Source organism: Enhydra lutris, unplaced genomic scaffold (genome assembly GCF_002288905.1).
Source record: "Enhydra lutris kenyoni isolate GAN:26980312 unplaced genomic scaffold, ASM228890v2 scaffoldscaffold46, whole genome shotgun sequence".
NCBI classification, from domain to species: Eukaryota; Metazoa; Chordata; class Mammalia; order Carnivora; family Mustelidae; genus Enhydra; species Enhydra lutris.
In genome coordinates this window covers 5,408,297-5,431,455 of record NW_019154130.1, presented here as the reverse complement: position 1 = coordinate 5,431,455, position 23,159 = coordinate 5,408,297, and the positions used below count along the sequence as shown (strand labels likewise).

The 23,159-nt window shown below is 41.2% G+C and overlaps 1 protein-coding gene across 3 annotated transcripts in view; it reads left to right on the top strand.

Annotated features, from left to right (window-relative positions):
• LOC111156483 (kinetochore associated 1) overlaps positions 1-23,159 on the top strand; it is a 76,236-nt gene that overhangs the window by 44,956 nt on the left and 8,121 nt on the right. For all 3 annotated transcript variants that reach the window (XM_022517409.1, XM_022517411.1, XM_022517410.1), the window contains 20 exons: positions 256-312; positions 809-972; positions 1,517-1,621; positions 1,979-2,107; positions 2,731-2,847; positions 3,865-3,974; positions 6,713-6,920; positions 10,115-10,204; positions 11,080-11,251; positions 11,337-11,395; positions 11,544-11,760; positions 12,699-12,772; positions 13,038-13,248; positions 13,401-13,510; positions 15,258-15,304; positions 16,692-16,770; positions 18,016-18,134; positions 19,699-19,834; positions 20,493-20,588; positions 20,959-21,015. In XM_022517409.1, the coding sequence (XP_022373117.1) occupies positions 256-312; positions 809-972; positions 1,517-1,621; positions 1,979-2,107; positions 2,731-2,847; positions 3,865-3,974; positions 6,713-6,920; positions 10,115-10,204; positions 11,080-11,251; positions 11,337-11,395; positions 11,544-11,760; positions 12,699-12,772; positions 13,038-13,248; positions 13,401-13,510; positions 15,258-15,304; positions 16,692-16,770; positions 18,016-18,134; positions 19,699-19,834; positions 20,493-20,588; positions 20,959-21,015 (2,357 nt within the window). The remainder of the gene's footprint in view (positions 1-255; positions 313-808; positions 973-1,516; positions 1,622-1,978; positions 2,108-2,730; positions 2,848-3,864; positions 3,975-6,712; positions 6,921-10,114; positions 10,205-11,079; positions 11,252-11,336; positions 11,396-11,543; positions 11,761-12,698; positions 12,773-13,037; positions 13,249-13,400; positions 13,511-15,257; positions 15,305-16,691; positions 16,771-18,015; positions 18,135-19,698; positions 19,835-20,492; positions 20,589-20,958; positions 21,016-23,159) is intronic.

Below are 23,159 nucleotides of genomic sequence, written 5' to 3'. Positions count from 1 at the left end.
TGACTGGAATGGAGGCCAGCGGGGGCTTCGAGTGCTGGTGAGGTTTGTTTCTTAGTTTGGGTGCTGTTATGTGGATGTATGCACTTTTTCAGGTTGTATACTCATCTGTGTATTTTTCCGTATACACTTAAAAATTTTATTTAAAGTGGAAGTTTGCTTTAGGACATTATTTGATAATAGCACAATATTTAAATATCTCTTGTAATATGAGTTAGTTGTTTTATTTAGTGTTATGTACTTTACTCTCTTTTGTAGAAAGCAAGAGACATCCCTTGGATTCGACAAGCTTACCATACTGCTCTATTAATGAAGGTATTTGACATCAGAAATGTACATATTGTGTTATGATTTTATAAATACACCAATATGGAAATTCCCTGAAATCCTGAATATGAGTCTGCCTTAATGTTCTTGAGGTGGTTACTTAGTTATTACTGTTACAATGTTATTCTTCTGAAAGATCAAAAAGATCTTCTGTCATTTGGCTTATAACAGTAACTTTTATGTATCTATTCATAAATTTTGCTCTTTCCAATAGGGAAGTGGGTTTTTCTCAGCTAAAGACTTAAGCATCTCAAAACAGACAAATTACAATCAAACTTAGTTATTTTCTGGCTTAAATCAAGCCCATGTTAATTCTCTCATTTACTCACTTTGAGAACCAAAATATATGACCATCCTCTGCATTAAAGATGTAGCTTGTCCCTGGAAAAAAATTTTCAGTAATATGATCTTTCTTTCTTTGAGAAAAAAATCTAAATGGATTACAATACTGCTACTGAAATGAAAAACTTTTATCATTCCACAGGAGACAACCTTATTTTACCTATTATAAACTCCATCTCTGCCTTGCTCCAGAACCTTCAAGAATCTAGCCAGTGGGAGCTGGCCCTAAGATTTGTCGTTGGTTCATTTGGTACCTGTCTTCAGCACTCTGCATCTAGCTTCATGAATGCCAGTCTGAGCGGAAAGGTATAGTTTGGAGAACAAATGCTTTCACTCCAGGTGAATATAGATACAAAAGCACTGCCAAACGAAGGAATTTGGAGTCCACATTTTCTCATTTGGCTCTGGAGCAAGGACATTGATAATTTGTCAGATGTAAGAAACATTTGTTGAGCAGCTGCTAAGATTCGGGTTCGGTTCAGGGTTCTTGTGCACTTTTCATACTCGATCTTGACAACAACCCTGAGAGTCTCCATTTTGCAAATGAGGACGCAGACTGCGAGAAGTGAGATCAGTCGCCCGAGCTTTTATGTTGCAGTGGTGTGTCGTCTTATTCCAAACCCAGTGACCCCATTAGGTTGAAACTTTATCTGCCCCATGCCGGTCAGTTCCACCACCCAGCGCCACCTTCCCCCTGCCCCGCCCACTGTGGTCAGTCATCGTAAATTAAATGCCAACACATTTTTCATATGATGATGAATTTTCAAAGTTCTTTAATATTTGAGGAAAGTTTTCAGAACGATGCATAGCTAGAAATGGACCTAAATATTCTTTTATTCTTTTCTAAAAGTTGTTTGGAGAGGCCACACTAGTTAAATCAAAGCATGTTGTTATGGAATTGAAAGAGAAAGCTGTTACATTTATCAGGGGAAATGCTACAACATTACTGCACAAAGTGAGTATCTGTTCTTGGTAAGCTGTCTCTCTCTCTTTTCTTTTTTTCCCTCTTCTGGTTGCTTCTGATTTCTCAGTGAGGATAAGAGTGAGGAGGGGGAGGGGGTGTTGGGGTTTTGAAGAGAAGTGATGGAATTGTCATGCCATATAGAACTTGCTAGAGTTGTTTCCTTAAATTTGTGATAATGATAAAGGATGTTAAAACGAAGCAAACAAGTTAGAACTGAGTTACTTTAAATAACTTTTCATGAAACACTTATTCTTTCCTTGGATCTGTAATTAAATTCAGTAACAAGCCTTCAGAGACCAAATTCTGTTTTGATTGTAAAGAATGTTCTCCGATGCTTTCTTCTGATAGGTATTTAATTGTCGCGTGGTGGATCTTGACTTGGCCTTGGGTTACTGCACTCTCTTACCCCAAAAAGAAGTGGTTGAAAATCTCTGGAAGCTCATAGATAAAGCATGGCATAATTACGACAAAGTTTTGGTATGGTCTAAGGAAACGGCCTCAGTTCTTGAAGTATTAAAACATTTAGGGGGAAGAAATGAAACGGCTTTGCCCTCAGATCTTAAAGATTTAAACAAAAGAAACATTGAGCTCACTCACTTACTTTCTACAAGCTTTTCCTTGACTACTGGCTCACCAGTGAATGTGTATGCAGGTTATAAGCATTGCTCAACCGGAAGAATTATATTTTTTATTTCTTAAATCTGTATGCAGCCAGAGAACTTGACTTCTTATAATTACCCGAGGGTATTTGAAATCTTAGACCCATGAGCCAGTTCTTTTTGAAGGACAAGTTTAACGGATGCAAAACTTGTCTTTGTTGTTTGTTTTAAAATTTGCTTTTTATGGAGGTTTTGTTTGCGGAATAACCAAACTTTGGCCTTTCCTTTGAAGAAAAGCCAGACTGAATTTATGGCATCATACTAAAATTTGAATGACCTAACTATCCTATGAATAATGACTGTATCAAGCAATATGTATGCATTCCACCATGTTATCCCAAAGAGAGGTTGTGAGTTTTGTTAAATAAAATACATTCTAACACCTTTTAGATGAAACCCAATATTCTATTTGCAACTGAATTTTATATTTTAATTTTTTAGGCAATATCTCTGGTGGGCTCTCAGCTGGCCAGCCTCTATCAGGAAATAGAAACGGAGCTTAAGTTCCGGGAGCTCAGTACTGATGCCCGGTGGGGTATTCGTCTTGGCAAATTTGGTGTGAGTATTCTTTGGAGTGCCATGAAGTTTTGTTCATTCTGATGATTTTTCTAAAGGTTTTTTGTTGTTGTTGTTGTTGTTGTTGTTTGACAGAGAGAGAGAGGTCACAAGTAGGCAGAGAGGCAGGCAGAAGGAGAGAGGGCAGAAAGCATGCTCTTTGCTGAGCAGAGAGCCCGATGTGGGGTTCGATCCCAGGACCTTGAGATCATGACCTGAGCCAAAGGCAGAGGCTTAACCCACTGAGCCACCCAGGCACCACAGTTCTGATGATTTTCCCCAGGAAAACTTAAAACAAAGATCTCATTGTCTGTTTCTTTAGAGAAAAGATGTATATTGTGGACGCATAGATTTTAGTTATATTAAGTATACCCATTGGTGTTTTCAAAGAAATAAGGACCGTTGGCTTCATTTCCTTTTTTCTATATTTTTAAGGAAATTAGGAGGGGCTTGACATTTTTATCTGCTTAGCTTTCTCATTTATAGAAATATTTATCTAGCATTAAGATCTAAAGTGTTTCAGACCTAGCCTTTAGTCTCATATTTCTGTGCTGCTGTTTGGTTAAAGAGAACATCAGTGTATACACAGGTATACCAAAGTTTAAGAACTCCTGCTAGGGAAACATCATTTTTCACTTTGTAAAAACAAACGAAACCCTATTTTCTTTACACTGTGCATGAGAAACATTTTACCTTATTCACAAACAGTAGGCTTATCAGGAATGTAATCACTGCAGAAATGGTATGTGTTTTGAAGCCTAATTCGTATGCAGTAGTAATGGGACTGATAACCAACCACTTGACTGATGAAGGGCCCCACGTTAGTGTGACTGAGAGAGATATTGGATCCACAGTCAAATACACCTGAAATCTCAGAATGATGCTCAAGTTGAGTAGGGTGATTTAAAAAAAAAAAAAGTTGGAGGAGTCTAAAAAAATGTTTCTCTATAAAAAGGCAAATCACTGTGGTGTCCTTATTGTAGTGTTTTACTTTTTTTTTTTTGCTCTTTTTGTTTCTAGATTTCTTTCCAACCTGTTTTCAGGCAACATTTTCTCACCAAGAAAGACCTCATTAAAGCACTCGTGGAGAATATAGATATGGACACAAGCCTCATTCTGGAATATTGCTGGTAATTCTTTAAACCTTAGTGGTATTTTTTGCTGTTAGCTTAACGAACTGGAAGTCCTTACTGCAAGAACATGATAATACAGAGGATTATTGCTCGTGGTCCATGGACCTCTGGTGTTTACTTTTGTTCATCCCTAAACTGAGTAAACCCCAGAGCCAGATTAAATTCTTTTAAGTTATCACCCTTTCAATTCACTGTTAAGCGTTTCCCAGACTTGCCTCTTGATGAGCAGGACCTGGGGCACCTGATCTAAAATACAGATTCCTGGGCCCCTCCCTGGTGGTTCTGACTCAGCAGATCTGGGCCAAAGCCCAGGAATCTAATCCTTAATTTCTAGGTGATCCCCATGTTCAGGAAAATTTGGGAATATTGTTAATGAGCAATTGAACTTATAAATCAGATTAACTCAGGGGCAGGGTTGTTTTATTAAGACATAATGAAAAGTATGATTTAGGGAGAAATTTTAAAAGTAATTTAGTAAGTGAATAGAGAAAATTAAGGCTGAATGTTTTGTTTATGGATATAGACAGGTAACAGTTTACCGTGATGAGTAGGAATAAATACTATCTCAGGTGTTTATTTAATAAATAGGATGACCATTTTGCTGTCACGTTACCAGTTTCAAAGTGCTTTCACACACACCACCATTTAACTTTTTATAATTTTTTTAAGTTTTTTTTTAAGATTTTATTTATTTATTTGATAGACAGAGATCACAAGTAGGCAGAGAGACAGGCAGAGAGAGAGGGGGGAAGCAGGCTCCCCGATGAGCAGAGCGCCTGATGCGGGGCTCGATCCCAGGACCTGAGATCATGACCCGAGCTGAAGGAAGAGGCTTAACCCGCTGAGCCACCCAGGCGCCCCTTTTTACAATTTTTATTGCATACTATCATCAATTTATGTATGAGAAAACAAACCCATACTAGGTGACCTGCTCAAGGTCAAATAATAAGCGACTGCTTTTAAAATACCAACAGTGCTATAACCCTCATCCAGTTGGTGGCAGATGAGTGAAGTCCGAGTTACTGTTGCGAGCACACTTCCTCACCAGGCGGGTACCCAGCTCTTCCGTGGACGGAGGACAGGGTAGCAGACCCTGGTTGCCACCATCCTGAACCCAGAAGCCAAAAGCTACAGGGTGCTCGTACCTCTAAGCAGCTTTGACTAACTGTACTTTGAAATAACAGAACCATGCCGTTCTTCAGTTTGGACTGCTGCAAATCCAGAATGGGGTGCGCACACTGTCTCGTTTATTAATTTGAACTCCCAGCAGATTTTTGTGTGGTTTTGTCATACTGAGCCCTTTTCTACAATGTAAATAGCTAGAATAATGTCAAGTTCATTTCACATTCTTATTGCTTTTGTGGCATTGATGATTTGTATTTGTGTGATAGCGACACTTCTACCCCAAGGAGTCCAGCTGAATAAATTTAGATGGCTTTTAGAATTTCAGAGAAAGACTTTAAAATGGTCCTACTTAGGGGCGCCTGGGTGGCTCAGTGGGTTAAAGCCTCTGCCTTTGGCTCAGGTCATGATCTCAGGGTCTTGGGATCGAGCCCTGCATCAGGCTTTCTGCTCGCAGGAGCCTGCTTCCCCCTCTCTCTCTTCCTGCCTGCCTCTCTGCCCACTTCTGGTCTCTATCTGTCAAATAAATAAATAAAATCTTTAAAAAATAAAAAAATAAAAAAAATAAAATGGTCCTACTTAAAGCTTTTCTTGATATTTCTGTTACTCTGTGCAGCAGATTAAACTACCATCTTACTGGGCCATCTGGGTGGCTCAGTGGGTTAAACTACCATCTTATTAATAGGGCTTAAGACATTGGAATTGTCTGTCTATATTAACCTCATTCTTAATCTTTTTCTTAAGGATTATTTGATTATTTATTGGACAGAGAGAGAGCATGATCACAAGTAGGCAGAGCAGCAGGCAGAGAGAGAGAGGGAAGCAGGCTCCCCGCTGAGCAAGGAACCCGATGCGGGGCTCGATCCCAGGACCCTGAGATCATGACCTGAGCCAAAGGCAGAGGCTTAACCCACTGAGCCACCCGGGCGCCCCAACCGCATTCTTAATTTTTAAGTCTTTATTATTTTTCTAACTCAGATGAAACAAACTCAAATCAAAGCTCCACATAGTCTCACCCTTCAGGAATAATTACTGTTAAAAGAGTTTGGCCTCTATTGTTCTTTTATTTCCCCTATGCGAATGCTGACATGCATTCTTTACATTCCTCAAAAACAGAATCCTACTTTACAAACCATTTTGTAGTATGCATCATTTACTTAGCAGGATGTCTTACAGGACTGGTACATAGAGCCCTTCCTCAGCTCTTGAACACTGGTATTCCTTTTTATGAACAGATTATTCAACTAGCCCCTCATTGATGGATGACTGAGTGGTTCTCAGTTTTTAAATATTACAAACAGTTGTTGCAGTGGACACCCTTATACATGTATCTTGGCTACTTCTGTGAAATGTGTGAAAGTAGAATTGCCCCGTTAAAGGGATTAAATATTCTCAATTTTATTACAAATTTCTTTCCAGTATTGTGCCGTGTCAACAAATCCGCCAAGAAGAAGATCTGATTTTTTTAAAGGCAGTAATTAATTCTGATGACAGGGCTATGGTCTGATACTGAGGCTGGGCTACGAGACTCGTGATGGGAGCGGGTCGGGGAGAAATTGTATGGAAACATACACACACATGGTGAAGTGGGTGTAATGGAAAACTTCTCTTAGCACATTTCAGTTGGACTGTGATGCCGCTCTTCAGCTCTTCATCGAAACACTGCTACACAACACCAGTGCCAGCCAGAGCCAGGGAGACGCGAGCACGCAGCCCGTCAGGCAGCAGCACCCCAAACTCCTGGCCAAAGCCCTGGAAATGGTTCCTCTCCTGACGAGCACGAAAGATTTGGTCATCAGTCTTAGTGGAATACTCCATAAGGTAGATGAACGGGAAGCGAATGTATTGGGTCACGTCAAACATGCCTCCTACCCTTAGTTCATTTAGAGACGTGGAGCACCAAGCTGGAAATGCAAGTCCTATATTTTTAAAAACTTTTAATTATTTTAGATTTCTATCTTTTTAATAGTTTAATACAGCAACTTTCTGGTCTTTTATTCCTGAAAATAGAAATAGCTTTTTTTTTTTTTTTTTAAGATTTTATTTATTTGTCAGAGAGAGCATAAGCAGGAAAAGCAGCAGGCAGAGGGAGAGGGAGAAGTAGGCTCCCCGCTGAGCAGGGAGCCTGATGTGGTGGGGACCTGATCCCAGGAGCCTGGGATCATGACCTGAGCTGAAGATAGACACTTAACTGACTGAGACACCCAGGCATCCTCAGAAATAGCCCTTTTTTTTTTTTTTTTTTTTTCAGATTTTTGAAAACACATTCTTTGTGTTCTATTATACATTCTTTGAAAAGGTCAAACTAGAGAGAAGTATAAATCAAAAAGTGAGATTTCTCTATAACCTCATTCCCATAGATAAAAATGTTAGTAGTTTGGTGACTATCTTAGGCTAATCATCCTATCCTGTTACTCTCTTTTTTTCACTTAAAATATTGTCATTCCATGACAGTACACATACATCTGTCTCATTTTTGACAGATAGGAATTATTCCACTGTGTGGACGAAACACACTGTATTTAACCAGGCCTTTATGAATGGATATTTAAATCATTTGTACATTTCACAATTCTAAGTTACAGTGAGTATCTTAGTATATATACCTATTTGCCCTCTTGTCTATTTTCTTAGGAGATCTTTATGAGAATTGAAATTTTTAGGTTGAAGGGTAGTTTCTTTTTCTTTCTTTTTTTTTTTTTTAAGGACTTATTTATTTATTTGTTTGACAGACAGAGATCACTAGCAGGCAGAGAAGCAGGCAGAGAGAGAGAGGGAGGAAGCAGGCTCCCCACGAGCAGAGAGCCGGATGCGGGGCTAGATCCCAGAACCCTGGGATCATGACCTGAGACAAAGGCAGAGGCTTTAACCCACTGAGCCACCCGGCACCCCATGAAGGGTAGTTTCTTGAGGGAGTAAAAGCGGATGGAAGGGTGAAGAGGACTGTAAGACTGCAAGAAATACTTCTGTTTTATATTTGGCCTGAAAGTCAGCCAAAAATAATGTAGACTTGCTCAAAAGTTCTAGGTCCTACAGAAATCCTATTCCCACTTAGTTCAGTGTTATTATTCTTGTGACTTTATTTGGCATTTAAGAAATGGGAATAAAAAGTAATGGTGTGTGGGCAAAACAAAGAACAAAGAGAATACTTCATTTCTTTTTATGAGCATACATAGATGCCACCCAATTAATTTTTGCATTTCAGTATATGCTTAGAGCCAGAATGCAGTCCTTTGAGAAACTTTTGCTTGGAGGCCCACTCTTTCAGTTACATCATTACCAAGAAAGGGTTCATTTCCTCCTAGTGTACTTTTCCTGTCTTAAATGGAAGATATAGAATTCTAATTAAAAAATCTTACAAGGATACCCCTCAGTGACTCAGTTGGTTAAGCGTCTGCCTTTGACTCAGGTCATGATCCCAGGATCCTGGGATCGAGTCCTGCATCAGGCTCCTTGTTTAGCGGGGAGCCTGCTTCTCCCTCTGCCTGCTGTTCTCCCTGCTTGTGTGCTCTCTCTCTCTGACAAAAAATAAAATCCTTTTAAAAAATTTTTAAAAATATAAAATTTTAGGGGCACCTGGGTGGCTCATGGGTTCGGCCTCTGCCTTCGGCTCGGGTCGTGATCCTGGGGTCCTGGGATCGAGCCCCGAATCGGGCTTTCTGCGCGGCAGGGAGCCTGCTTCCCTTCCTCTCTCTCTGCCTGCCTCTCTGCCTACTTGTGTTCTCTCTCTGTCAAATAAATAAATAAAAATCTTTAAAAAAAATAAAAAAAATATATATATATATAAAATTTTACAAATTATGAAATTTTTTATTCTTTCTAGATTTTTAGTACCCTAGGAATAGCTTTCTTTTTAAAGTCACTTTGGAAACATTTTAAAGATTTTTATTTTTATTTATTTGACAGACAGAGATCAAAAGTAGGTGGAGAGGTGGGCAGAGAGAGAGAGATGGGGGGAAGCAGGCTTACTGCTGAGCAGAGAGCCCGATGCAGGGCTTGATCCCAGGACCCTGGGATCATGACCTAAGCCGAAGGCGGAGGCTTTAACCCACTGAGCCACCCAGGCACCCCCTTTTTTTTTTTTTAAGATTTTTATTTTTATTTATTTGACAGAGAACACAAGTAGGCAGAGAGGCAGGCAGAGAGAGAGAGAGAGGAAGGGAGGAAACATTTTAACATTTATTTATCCTGATAGAACTAATAAAGAACTAATTTTGAGATAAGAACATTTCAGGGTTTTTTGTTTGTGTTTGAGAGAGCATGTAAGCAGAGATGAGGGGAAGGGCACAGGGTGAGAGAGAGAGAGAGAGAGAATCTTAAGCAGACTCCATGCCCAGTGTGGAGCCAGACATGGGGGTTAGGGCTTGGGGCGATCTCATGACCCTGAAGATCATGACTGCCACTGAAATCAAGAGTTGGACACTTGGGGCGCCTGGGTGGCTCAGTGGGTTAAGCCGCTGCCTTCGGCTCAGGTCATGATCTCGGAGGCCTGGGATCGAGCCCCGCATCGGGCTCTCTGCTCTCTAGGGGAGCCTGCTTCCTCCTCTCTCTCTGCCTGCCTCTCTGCCTGCTTGTGATCTCTCTGTCAAATAAATAAATAAAATCTTTAAAAAAAAAAAAAAAAAAGAGTTGGACACTTAACCGACTGAGCCCCCAGGTCCCCCCGTTTCTGTTCATTTTTATTTATTTATTTAGTAAAGATTTTATTTGACAGAGAGAGACACAGGGAGAGAGGGAACACAAGCAGGGAGAGAGGGAGAAGCAGGCCCCCCCACCAAGCAGGGAACCTGATACAGGGCTTGGTCCCAGGACCCTGGGATCATGACCTGAGCCGAAGACAGACACTTAATGACTGAGCCACCCAGGCACCCCTCAGTTCATTTTTAAAAGAATAATCTCACACCATAGTGCAGAGATTTTGTGTTTGTAATCTGTATTGATGACCATAATTGAATAAAACCATGTCCTGCCCTGACCATCTTCTTAAGTTTTGATATATTTTTACTTTTATACAGTTGGATCCCTATGACTATGAAATGATTGAAGTCGTCCTAAAAGTTATAGAAAGAGCCGATGAAAAGATAACCAACATTAATATTAATCAGGTATGACTAATATATTAAACATTTAAAAATTACCTTTATGCTTCTTTTTGGATCATTTACAAAATTGCAGTCAGATATCTTTCTGAACTGTCCTTTGTGCTTCCTATTTTATTCTTGTCTTCTTCATTGAAAGGAATATAGAGATAAAAAGACTTCTCATGCTCTCTATATTTTATCATTTATCTTAATCCTATTTTTGCTTTCCTAAAGTACTTTAAGTTTGTCCAAGAGCATGATGTCACTAAAGTACTGATTTGGAAGAATTAAAGCAAAATTTTTGTGATTCAGAAGGGAAAAAAATGTATGTGGGACCTAAAGTTAGATACTACTTTCTATATTAGTAGGTAGGACTGACTCAATCCTAGTGCTTTCTGTAACTTCTTAGTCTTCTCTGAATTTTGGTTGCAGTAGCTTTTATCTCTTTTTAAATTAGATTTTAAAGATTGAAAGACAGTGGGTTGATTCAAACGGTTTTACAAGCCCACCAAAATATCCGATATAAGCTAAAGAGATGTAAGGGATATAGAGGATTAATTTTAGATCGACTGCCTATGTCTTTAAAATGAAATCAAGCGTTTTTGAGATCTGTCAGACTGTTCGAAGAGGAATGGAGAACTATCAGACTCATAAACATCCCACCCACAACAGGGTTAGTTTCTCCTTTAGTTTCTCCGCACATAATTTCTTTAACCATCATGTACATTATGGTTTTGGTTTAGAAGAATAACCTTAGAGGTAAAACTACAAAAGTTTTGTGTATCTTTATGGAAACAAGGCCATCTCAGGAATGGAAATCTGTGATGCTATCAGGTTAGACAATTCGGAAACAGGACTGGTTTAATCTCACAGGAAATTACATTTGTATTTTAATCTAGGCATTGAGTCTTCTGAAACATTTGAAATCATACAGAAGAATATCTCCTCCAGTGGACCTAGAATATCAGTATATGTTGGAGCATGTGATAAGTTTGCCGCCAGCTGCCCAAACTAGACTGCCTTTTCACCTAATATTCTTTGGCACAGCACAGAACTTCTGGAAAATTCTCTGTATGTTCCTTAACTTATGAATATTACTGAATAGTCAAGTTATTTTCTTCTTAAGCAAATCATATTATTCTTATTTCCTTCTTAGCAACAGAACTCAGTGAAGAATCATTCCCAACGCTGCTCTTAATTTCCAAATTAATGAAGGTAATGGGTTGAGACTTTGTAAGACGTATCTGTATATACCCTCTAGTTAACTTAGACCCTGTGTAGGAGGATTTGGGGCTGCTTTCAGGTAAACCTTTAGAGGAGTGCCTATAAATCAGCCTTAACTCTTCTTTTCCTCTTTTTGAAGTTCTCTTTGGACACTCTGTACGTGTCTACAGCCAAGCATGTTTTTGAGAAAAAACTGAAACCAAAGCTCCTGAAGTTAACACAAGTTAAATCCTCAACACTGATTAACAAGGACATAACTAAGATCACTCAGACCATCGAATCCTACTTACTATCTATAGTTAATCCAGAGTGGGCTGTGGCTATTGGCATCAGTCTTACCCAGGATATCCCAGAAGGTATTGGATTCTTTTTCTAAACGGGCTCAGTATGGTTGGCTTGTTGTTTTGAACTTGCAGTAAAGAAAAAAAAAAAAAAGGACTTCTCTATCTCTAAGGAGAGGCATTTAAAACTATTGATGGTGGTTAAAAATGTTATGTGTGCCCTCAGACTTCACTTGGTGCATTACTGACATTGTTAAAATCTGCTGAATGCTGAAAAGGTTCCAGTGAGGTCAGCAAAGTTCACTCCAGCACATCAGGGTGCAGGGATGTGGCACTCTCCACCTTGTCGGTAGGGATGGAAATTGATGCTTTCTAGTATCCACTCACACTTCTAGTAATGAATCCTTATGTGTTCTTGCGTAACCAAACAAGCACGCAAACACGGGCACGCACTGCTATGTTTTCAGTTGTATCAATAATTGAAAATAACTATTTTTTTACATGCTCATTTGTCAGGAACTTGTTTAAAAAATAGAGCGTAGGGCACCTGGGTGGCTCAGTGGGTTAAGCCTCTGCCTTCGGTTCAGGGTCTTGGGATCGAGTGCATCGGGCTCTCTGCTCAGCAGGGAGCCTGCTTCCTCCTCTCTCTCTCTGCCTGCCTCTCTGCCTACTCGTGATCTCTGTCTGTCAAATAAATCAATAAAATCTTAAAAAAAAAATAGAGCCTATTCATAGAATGGAATACTATGTAGTTAACTTGGGAAGATATCCAACGAACCTGCATAGGGAGAACAAGGAAACCATATATACTACATGTGTGACCTTATCCCGTTTGGGTTAAAATGTGTGTATCCTTCTGTCCTGTTTAAATTGTTTCTTTACTCTGAATATGCATTCTCATTTTAAAAATATAGTCTTTTTTTTTTTTTTTAAGAAAAACACAGTCTTTTAAATTTGACTCAAATACATTTGTCTAGATTAAAATTTGCTTATAAATCTCTTCATCTTTTCAGGTTCCTTCAAGATGTCCAGCTTGAAATTCTGCTTGTATCTAGCTGAGAGATGGCTCCAGAATATCCCATCTCAGGTGTGTCTGGACTGCATGGTGGACGGCTCCTTCCTCTCTCTTTTCACTTAACTCATGCCAGATGTCCCTTCTCATCCCGCCCTGGGGATGGGCGTCTTGGAGGGTCTGATGCCTACAAGGGAGAAAGAAGATTAGGGCTTGTGTAGCTACACAAGGATGTTAACGTAAGGCAGGATGGGATGTTGATTGACAAAGACGGATTCTTCATCTCGCCTGAGGTTTAGAGCATGAGAGTTTCTTTTTGCTTGTGATTTTTTTTTTAAAGGACGAGGCACGCGAAAAAGCGGAGGCTTTGTTGAAGAAACTTCATGTGCAGTGTCGGCGGTCAGGCACCGAAGCTGTGCTCAGAGCCCACAGACTGGACTCGGCGGAGTGTCTGAGAGTCATAGGGAAACCCGCACATCTTCTCGTCAGTCTGTACGAACACCCGAGCATCAGTCAACGGATTCAGAACCCGTCCGGCAGAGATTATCCTGGTGAGGACAAGACGCTACTCATCTTTCTGCTCAAGGAGAATTAGCATTTTGATTCCCAGTTATCTTGCATTGAAAACTTGTTTTTTTTTTGTTTTTTTTTTTTTTTTTTTTTTTTTTTTTTTTTTTTTAATTCTTTATCTTGAATTTCTCAGATATTCACACAGCCGCCAAGGAAATTGCCGAAGTTAATGAAATTAATTTGGAGAAGGTCTGGGACATGTTGTTGGAGAAGTGGCTGTGCCCAGCCACAAAGCCTGGGGAGGTGAGTCTGTTCTCTTGGAGGGTCTGTTCTTTCTGTTGTCCCGCACTGACAGAACCTTCTAATGAGGAACTCAGTCTCGTAGAACCAGGAATGACAGCTCCTTTTTGATACCTTCTCTTATCTGATGAGTTCTTTTTTTTTTTTAAGAATTTATTTTTTTATTTTTATTTTTTAAAAATTTTATTTATTAGACAGAGAGAGAGATCACAAGTGGACAGAGAGGCAGACAGAGAGAGAGAAGCAGGCTCCCAGCCAAGCAGAGAGCCCACTGTGGGGCTTGATCCCAGGACCCTGAGATCATGACCTGAGCTGAAGGCAGAGGCTTAACCCACTGAGCCACCCAGGCGCCCAAAGTTTTTATTTTTATTTATTTGACAGAGAGATCACAAGTAGGCAGAGAGGCAGGCAGAGAGGGAGGAGGAAGCAGGCTCCCCGCTGAGCAGAGAGCCCGATGTGGGGCTCAATCCCAGGACCCTGAGATCATGACCTGAGTGGAAGGCAGAGGCATAACCCACTGAGCCACCCAGGCGCCCCTGATTTAGCATGTATTGATGATGCTTACTCCAGTCTGTTTTGACTCTAGTGGGATATCAATGTTTCTAAAGGGCACCGGCCAATTGGTTTGCAAAATGTTGGGTCTTACGATGTTTCTCGTGATTAGATTCAGGTTGTGTGTTTTGGGCACGAACACCTTTTAGGTCATGTGTTCTTTTTAGTATATCACATCGGGAGACACATAGTGTCACTTTTTTAGAAATAGTGTCATTAACATCTGATTTTATGCTGGGATTCAGCAGTCTAAATGCAGAATTTTCTCTACTGCTACTGTTTGCAGGCAGAACTCAACCAGAGAGATTTCCTCTATCTTCCTGGCAAAAATGCTTGGAAAAAAATCTATTTGTAAATAAATATCATTGCCAAAATGACATTAAGTTTTTAATTAGTTTTTATATCCCTTGGTGTTCAGTGTAGCAAGTATTACTTTATTTACTTAGTGTTTATGAAGAGCAGGGACTATGTCTTATTGGGCATGGTTAGAAGCAGAGCTGGGCCACGTAGAATCTGGTTGACTCAGAAACCAGCATGTTTTAACTTTTATGTAAATTTGGAAAACTGAATGAAAGCACCTGAGGCCAGGAACTCTGTCTGTACCAAGCACTTTTATAAATTTATACTGAATTACTGAACGACTCATTTAAAATTCATGGAGTCCTTTCCTTTTAAAAAATTATCCAATGACTCTAAACACCAGGAAGACAGGAACCTTTCTTTTGTTCACTCAGGCCACCCTTGTGCCTGGAATTGTGTCTGGCACATAGTAAGTGCTCAGTAAATATTTACTCAGTGAATAAATGTAAGGAAACCCACCACTTAAAGGATTTTATTTATTTATTTGAGACAGATACAGAGAGAGAAAGAGCATGAGCAGGGAGAGAGGCAGAGGGAGAGGGAGAAGCAGATTCCCCGCTGAGCCAGGAGTCTGATGTGGGGCGCGATCCCAGGAAGCTGGGATCATGACCTGAGCTGAAGGCAGACGCTGAACCATCTGAGCCACCCAGGCACCCCCCAGGAAACCCCTTTTTAAAGGAAAAATCTTTTCATAATAGAGTAAAATTTCACAATTCTACTCTAATTTCTTCTATGTAAACATAATTCTGTATATTGGGTTTTTCATTTGATTGTGTTAGCTTATATAGTCAACAAACTTTCTGTAGTTTTTATACTTTTTTTTTTCACTTTTTCAAAGAAACCGTCCGAATTATTTGAACTTCAAGAAGATGAAGCACTACGAAGGTACTCTCTTTACTTCCATGCACCTTTATCTTATTGCCCAGTGGGAATCTTACAATAAATCTGTCAGAAGTTGGTTTTGAAAAGACTTTCTTCATGTAACTTGGGTCAGAGTCTTTGAGAAGAATCACTCCATTGCTATATGGCCATGAGTATGTACAACTGTCTCTAGTGGAATAAATAAGAAACAACCAAGATCCAGAATTTCTGAACCCTCAGTGAGTCCTACTAATGTTGAGGGTTCCTAGAATAACCTTAGCAGAGAAAGCACCTCAAGCAAAGGAGAACTCTCTTATTTGCTAGGACTCTGGCCTCAGACCTGCTTTGTATTCTCTCACCTTGGTAAGCTGGGCTGGTTCCCATATGGGCCACCAGGATTCCCTTTCCCTTTCTAATCTAAGACTAAGACCAAGGAAGGCACTTGGGTTTCGTCTAATGTGCTAAATCTGATTGGTCATGGCTTGCTGACTGTATCTGGGCCCAGATCATAAAGGATGTGGTAATCTACTAATGATGCTTGGCACAGGGACAGGAGAGGGAGTGGTGACATGCATGCCAACCTTTTGCCATTCCTGCTCCAGACCAAAAATAGGTCAAGTCACTTGTGAAGCCCTGCATCAGCCTTAGAGATCTGATAGTGAGAGGGGATGGGGAAGGGCAAACCCAAGAGAAGAATTTCTCCTGCTTTGGGCAGAGCTTGCTTACCACCCCCTCCATTCCCTCCTTTCCTATGGACCCCACCTTGTCCTTGCCTAGTCTTTCAAGCACAAGGGTGCCTTTGTCTAAGCAAGGGGTCGATTCATCTTGCAAAGTCTAACTGAATCAGTCATAATGGAAAGTCTTAGAGGGAAACAATTCAAAGAGCAGAAGAAATGAAAATCCCAAGGAGATCTCAAAGGGATACTTCATGCCAATTTTGTAACTTCCTGCCTTTCCCACTGAAAGTTCCACCCTCTCCCTCCCTTGTACCCCGCCCACCATATCCATCTTAATCTCCTCCGAAGGGGGCCATTCGGGATCGAGTCTAGAGGTTGAACATTAAACAGGTTCTGTGAATTAAAACAGAATTTTCCATGTGTAGTATCCAAGTTCTTTGTAGCTATCGTTTGTATTAATTTCTTAAATAGAATTTTAATTGTTAGAGATTGACTAGCTGATAGGTGAGAAGACTGAGGCCTAGCATTTATTATTTTTATTGTCTTTAGATATGATTAGAACTCAAGTAAAGATTAAGCATCCATTAAAGGGAAAAGCAAAAATGCCTTTGACCCTTCAGACCCATGTTTGGGATGCCTAGTGATTTTTTTCTAAGGACTATAAAATGGATCTGTTGTTTGGGTAAGCTATCCCTAAATTAAAATCGAAATGTAATTTAAAATATTTTTTCCAGAGTTCTGTATCTCCTTCAGTCTCGTCCGATTGATTACAGTTCAAGAATGCTGTTCGTGTTTGCAACATCAGCTACAACCGTAAGCCTGAGACACGGAGTCAAAACTGATTTCTGCATCTCAGCTTAGCATTTTTTTTTTCCCTGCATTTTTACCATGCTTGATACCATGAACAGATGATTTAGATAACGCTCACTGACACACTTATTCAGAGCACTGCATAGCTTACTTCGTAATCAGGATTGTAGTATCTGCGAGCCCCATTTAGTGCCGGCTTCTGTGATCTCCTGTTGGCAAACTGAACCTATGGACAGTTCCCACAGTTGTCTGCATTCGCAGTTATTAACTCCTTGGTTAGGCAACATTCCTACTGCCAGGGGCCCTGCAGGACGAGCTGCTCCCTCCAGTCCTGCCTCCCTCCCTCCCCACTAATCTTTAGCTACACGAAACTTTCCCTTTTCCCTAAAGGCAACACCACCTCTTCAGCCTTCAGGCTTTTGCCTGTGGGATTGTTCTAAGCCATTTGGAACCAAGGAAGAGAAAGGATGTGGAGCCGGGAGACAAATGGGTCTTGGACAGAAGGAAGAAAAGAGGGGAAATCTGAGATGCCTGCAATGGTTGGGCGGGGGGACACGGATGGACATCCCTTTTATCTTTCCTTGTGTATTAGTTTTTCCGATAGTCGTGGCTTCAGATAAAAATGGTGCTCCGTGAGAAGTGCCCCGTTCAGCTCATAGCTCAGTCATACACGTGCTTTTCCCTGAAAAACCATCCGTCTGTGCTGTGCTCCACATGTGCTTTCCCTTCCGGCGCCTGGAACACAGATGAATACATTCTAGTTAATGAATATGTACTCAAGTGCAAACTCGTTAATGTATTCGGGAGTTGAGGTTAATCAGAAAATTAATTAGAAAAACGAATCAGAAAATTAATTTTTACTGCCTCACCAAGAACCTTGGTCAGTGGAAACCAGTCCCCTTTGCTCAGCGGTGGGGAGCACTAGGGCTGCGCTGGCGGGTAGCTGTCTCTCCCCTGACCGGCACCAGCCGTTTTACCCGCCAACTCAAGGGTCAATGCAGTGTCAGGGCAAATAACGTCTTAGCATCACTGTGAACCTAGTTCTGACCCTTTCCCACTTAGAAGAGTCTGAGAGAGGCCCACCAGGGCTACACGGACCACACTCTGAGAACCACTGGCTCCCTAAAGGCAGAGACTGACCTTAAGTGTTTTTGGTTACGTGAGGTTTATGCTACCTGAGCTGAAACTCACGCACGCAGGCCCAGCGCATGCGCGTGCGTGCCTCTGCTCACCTGCTTTGGTTTACAGAGCCTGGGCGTGCGCCAGCTGACATTTGCCCACAGAGCACGAGCTCTTCAGTGTCTCCTATACTTGGCCGACAAGGAAACTATAGAATCTCTCTTCAAAAAGCCCATGGAAGAAGTGAAGTAAGTGGTATTTTGTAGATTATGTTAAGAAATAACGGGGCGGGGGCGCCTGGGTGGCTCAGTGGGTTAGGCCGCTGCCTTCGGCTCGGGTCATGATCTCAGGGTCCTGGGATCAAGTCCCGCGTCGGGCTCTCTGCTCGGCGGGGTGCCTGCTTCCCTCTCTCTCTCTTTCTCTCTGCCTGCTTCTCTGCCTACTTGTGATCTCTGTCTGTCAAATAAATAAACAAAATCTTAAAAAAAAAAAAAAAAGAAAGAAAGAAAGAAAGAAATAACGGGGCGCCTGGGTGGCTCAGTGGGTTAAAGCTTCTGCCTTCCGCTCAGGTCATGTTCCCAGGGTCCTGGGATCGAGCCCTGCATCAGGCTCTCTGCTCAACAGGGAGCCTGCTTCCCTTCCTCTCTCTCTGCCTGCCTCTCTGCCTACTTGTGATCTCTGTCAAGTAAATAAATAAAATCTTTAAAAAAAAAAAAAAGAAAGAAAAGAAAAGAAATAGGAAACATGGGGTGCCTGGCTGGCTCAGTCGGTAGAGAACGCAATTCTTTTTTTTTTTTTTTTTTAATTAACATATAATGTAATTAGCCCCAGGGGTACAGGTCTGTGAATCATCAGGCTTACACACTTCACAGCACTCACCATAGCACATTCCCTCCCCAATGTCCACAACCCAACCAACCTCTCTGTACCCCCCTCCCCGCTGCAACCCTCAGTTTTTTTTGTGAGATTAAGAGTCTCTTATGGTTTGTCTCCCTCCCGATCCCATCTTGTTTCATTTTTTCCTTCCCTTCCCCAGAAGCACCCCTCCCTGCCTCTCAAATTCTTCATATCAGGGAAATCATATGATAATTGTCTTTCTCCTGTTGACATATTTTGCTCAGCATAATACCCTCTAGTTCCATCCACATCGTTGCAAATGGCAAGATTTCGTTTCTTTTGATGGCTGCATAGTATTCCATTGTATATATATACCACATCTTCTTTATCCATTCATCTGCTGATGGACATCTAGGATCTAGGTTCTTTCCATAGTTTGGCTATCATGGACATTGCTGCCATAAACACTGGGGTGCATGTGCCCCTTCGGATCACTACGTTTGTATCTTTGGGGCGAATACCGAGTAGTGAGCACTCGACTCTTGCTCTGGGGTCATGAGTTGAGCCCCAAGTTGGGTGTAGGGCTTACTTAAAAAAAAAAAAAAAAAAGGAAAAAGGAAACAGATTGGTTCTTTGGAAGTGTACATTTAGGCCCTTCAGTTTGTAAGAGTGCATGAGAGTAGCCGTGTAAACCTAGTTCTGGTGCCTCCAATATCCTTGCCATTTTGGCAAAGGGGACATAGACCTCTGAGAACATCTTGTTTCCCTAGTTGTTTGAGGCATTTAGGAACTGAATGTTTTCTTGATCTTGCTCATATTGATCTCTTTCTACTATTATATTCAGTGAATGTATTTAGAAACCTAAAAAATAGACATTTAAAAATAAAGAGGCCTAATATTGCCCTACGGTGGCTTTTATCTTGAATGTAAATGTGGTCCGTCAGAATGACTCCCATCCATGCCTCTGTTTTCCAGATCTTACTTGAAATGTGTAACTTTTCTGGCATCCTTTGAGACTTTGAATATCCCCATCACATATGAATTATTTTGCAATAGTCCTAAAGAAGGAATGATTAAGGGTCTATGGAAAAACCACAGCCATGAATCCATGGTACGTACTTGGAGTTGTCTGAGGGTGGGTGCCTCATCTTCTCTGATGTGCTCGTACTCACCCAAATGCCTGAAGCCAGAGAAGCTCTTCATTCCTGAACAAGCCTACTGCTCGGAGACCGTTTCTCCTTTCCTATCCTGACAGGTGACACGCAGCTTAGAGGGTCCGCTTCACTCTGTCCTTGAAAGCGTAGGGCTTGATCCCCACCACCAACAAGAGGACACTTTTGTGGTCCCTTCCCAGGCCCTGTGTGTCCACATCCAGATGGGGGAAAGAGACTGTCCCCGTGCCAGGAGGGGTGTTCCTCCTCTTTCTCTCCATTGCCTGTGGGAATTCAGTCTCTGAGGCAGTTGGAGCCCAGGGTGAGAAGGTTACGGGGCCAACAGGCAAACGGCTCTTGGGTAGAAAGAAGATGGTGGGAAAAGTCCTAGATGCTGTTTGAATCCATGACCGCAAGAAAGAAAAAGAATAATCTTAGTTTCTTTTTTTTCTTTCATTAGAGAGACTGGGGGCCTTCACTGAAATCAGGCAGTAGGCATACCTAGGTTATAAGCATATTTTGTGTGTAGCTGCCCTACCTCTTCCACAGGTGGTTTGATCTCCTGGTATCTTGAAGCAGTATGATTTTTTTTTTTTTTTAATTCCTTTTCTGCTTCAGGCAGTCAGATTGGTGACTGAGCTTTGTTTGGAGTACAAAATCTATGACCTGCAGCTTTGGAACGGACTCTTACAAAAGCTTCTTGGCTTCAACATGGTAAGACTCTGTGCCCTGGACTGCAGTCTGTGTGAAAGGTTTTGCATAGCAAGTCTTGAGCATTCTGCATGGAGGCTGGTGATCGCACAGATGTATGCTGCAAACATTCACTCCCCTTGGTTTCGTGCCAAACTTAACTTGGTCTTGGGCCAGAGGAAGTGCTGGCTCAAAAATGACATAATTTCACTGGAAACAAATGGAAGCTTCCCTGACCTTTTTTGATATTTGTCATTTAGTGAGTGAACTTCCCTGGTGGTTCTCATGGTAGATACATTCTACTGATCCCTTTTTGAAAATTTAAGAATCTGATTATTTCATGTTGAAGTTTTCCATTTTGGTCATTTTCTGAACTGTATTTTTTTTTCCCCAGATTCCTTATCTAAGGAAAGTTTTAACCACCATCTCTAGTATCCATTCTTTATGGCAGGTACGTGGTTTCCTAAAGTAAATTTTATAGAATTTAATCCTTAGGGGCACCCGGATAGCTCAGTTAAGCATTAACTCTTGATTTCAGCTCAGGTCTTGATCTCAGGGTCCTGGAATCGAGGCTCTTGGCACGCTCTGCGCTCAATGGGGAATGTGCTTGAGATTCTCTCTCTCTCTGTCCCTCCCCCAGCTCATGTACACTTGTACCCGCTCTCTCTCTCTATAAATAAATCTTTAGCAACAACAACAAAAAGAATTTAATATTTATACTTGATGGCCTTGTGGCTGCCAGTTGCATTGGGTAAAGTAACGAGCTCCTCAGTAAAGAACAGAACTGATATCCCATTAAAATAGGGCCAGGGGGGCTCCTGGGTGGCTCAGTGGGTTGAGGCCTCTGTCTTTGGCTCGAGTCATGATCCCAGGGTTCTGGGATCGAGCCCCGCATCGGGCTCTCTGCTCGGCGGGGAGCCTGCTTCCTCCTCTCTCTCTGCCTGCCTCTCTGCCTACTTGTGATCTCTGTCTGTCAAATAGATAAATAAAATCTTAAAAAATAAATTAAATAAATAAATAAATAAATAAATAAATAAATAAATAAAATAAAATAAAATAGGGCCAGGACCCAGAGTACATGGCTCAGAGGTCACCTCTCCAAGCACCTCACCAGCCCCAGCCCTCTAGGCTTCCTGAGCCACACCTTCATGCACACGCTCCAAACCCTGGCTCTATGGTAGCACCTGTCACAGTGTAATTTGTTTTGCTATACATTCAACTACCCCTCCTGGACTTGGAGGATCTTTAAATCAGACACCATGTCTTATTTCCCTTTTCTACATTTCACAGATTGTGTACCGTATAATCATTATGTAATGTGGAAATATATTACTTATTCTTAGCTTAATACATTAGAACAATATAGAAACATGCTGAATAAAACATGAAAATTATCCTTTACCATTTCCCATCAAAATTATCACCCCAGAAGTAACTAATGTTTGCACTATGTTTGGAACTTTACTGTTATCATATAAGCACATGTGTGTGTTTGTATGTGTGTGGGTGTGTATACATTTTTGTACATATAAATGCAATGACATTCTAGATAATTTTTTTTCCCACATAACATTGGTGCCTTGGAGACTCTGTTCCATAGAGCACATAGAGACCTATTTTCTTTTTTTAATTGAGATTATAATTCCCATGTAAAATGTACCCCTTTAAAGTATACAGTTAAGGGGCACCTGGCAGGCTCAATGCATAGAGATTGTGACTCTTGATCTTGGAGTCTAGAGTTCAAGCCCCACATCGGGGGTAAAGATTACTAAAAAAATAAAACTCAGAAATCAATAAAATGTATAATTAAGTGAGGTTTTTTTTTAAGATTGATTGATTGATCGATCGGTCAGACAGATCACAAGTAGGCAGGGAGGCAGGCAGAGTGGGGGGAAGCAGGTTCCCCACTGAGCGGAGAGCCCAATGCGGGGCTCAATCATAGGACCCTGACTGAGATCATGACCTGAGCCGAAGGCAGAGGCTTAACCCACTGAGCCACCCAGGCGCCCCAATTAAGTGGTTTTTAATATATTCACCGCATTGTGCAACCGTCACCACCTCTCTAATTCTTGCACATTTTCTTCACCCCGAAAGTATGCCCCATATTCATTACCAGTCACTCCCTATTCCTCCCTCTTCCAACCCCTGGAAGTGTCTTTGCTGGACATGCATATCAGTGGACTCATGCAGTACAGGGCCGTTCAGGCTCCCTTCATTCGACATCCTGTGTTCAAGGTTCATCCTTGGGTATCAGATGTCAGGGCTTGATACCTTTTTACTGCCAACTGATGTTCACTGTACAGACACACCCACGATGATGATGACTGGAAAAATCCATCCATCAGTTGATGGATTTTTGGGTTATTAAGAATAACAATGCCCCATGAACATTTGTGTACAAGTTTTTATGTGGATATATGTGGTTTTTTTCCTTGTGAGCATTTAGTTAGGTATGGGATTATTAGATCTTATGAGACCTCTACATATAATTTTTTTTGCATCTCATTACTGTTAACTCTTAATTATTCTCTATAATAAGGAGTAAAATGTTGCATAAGTCACTTCACCCTTCCCCTATAAGTGGAAATTTATGTT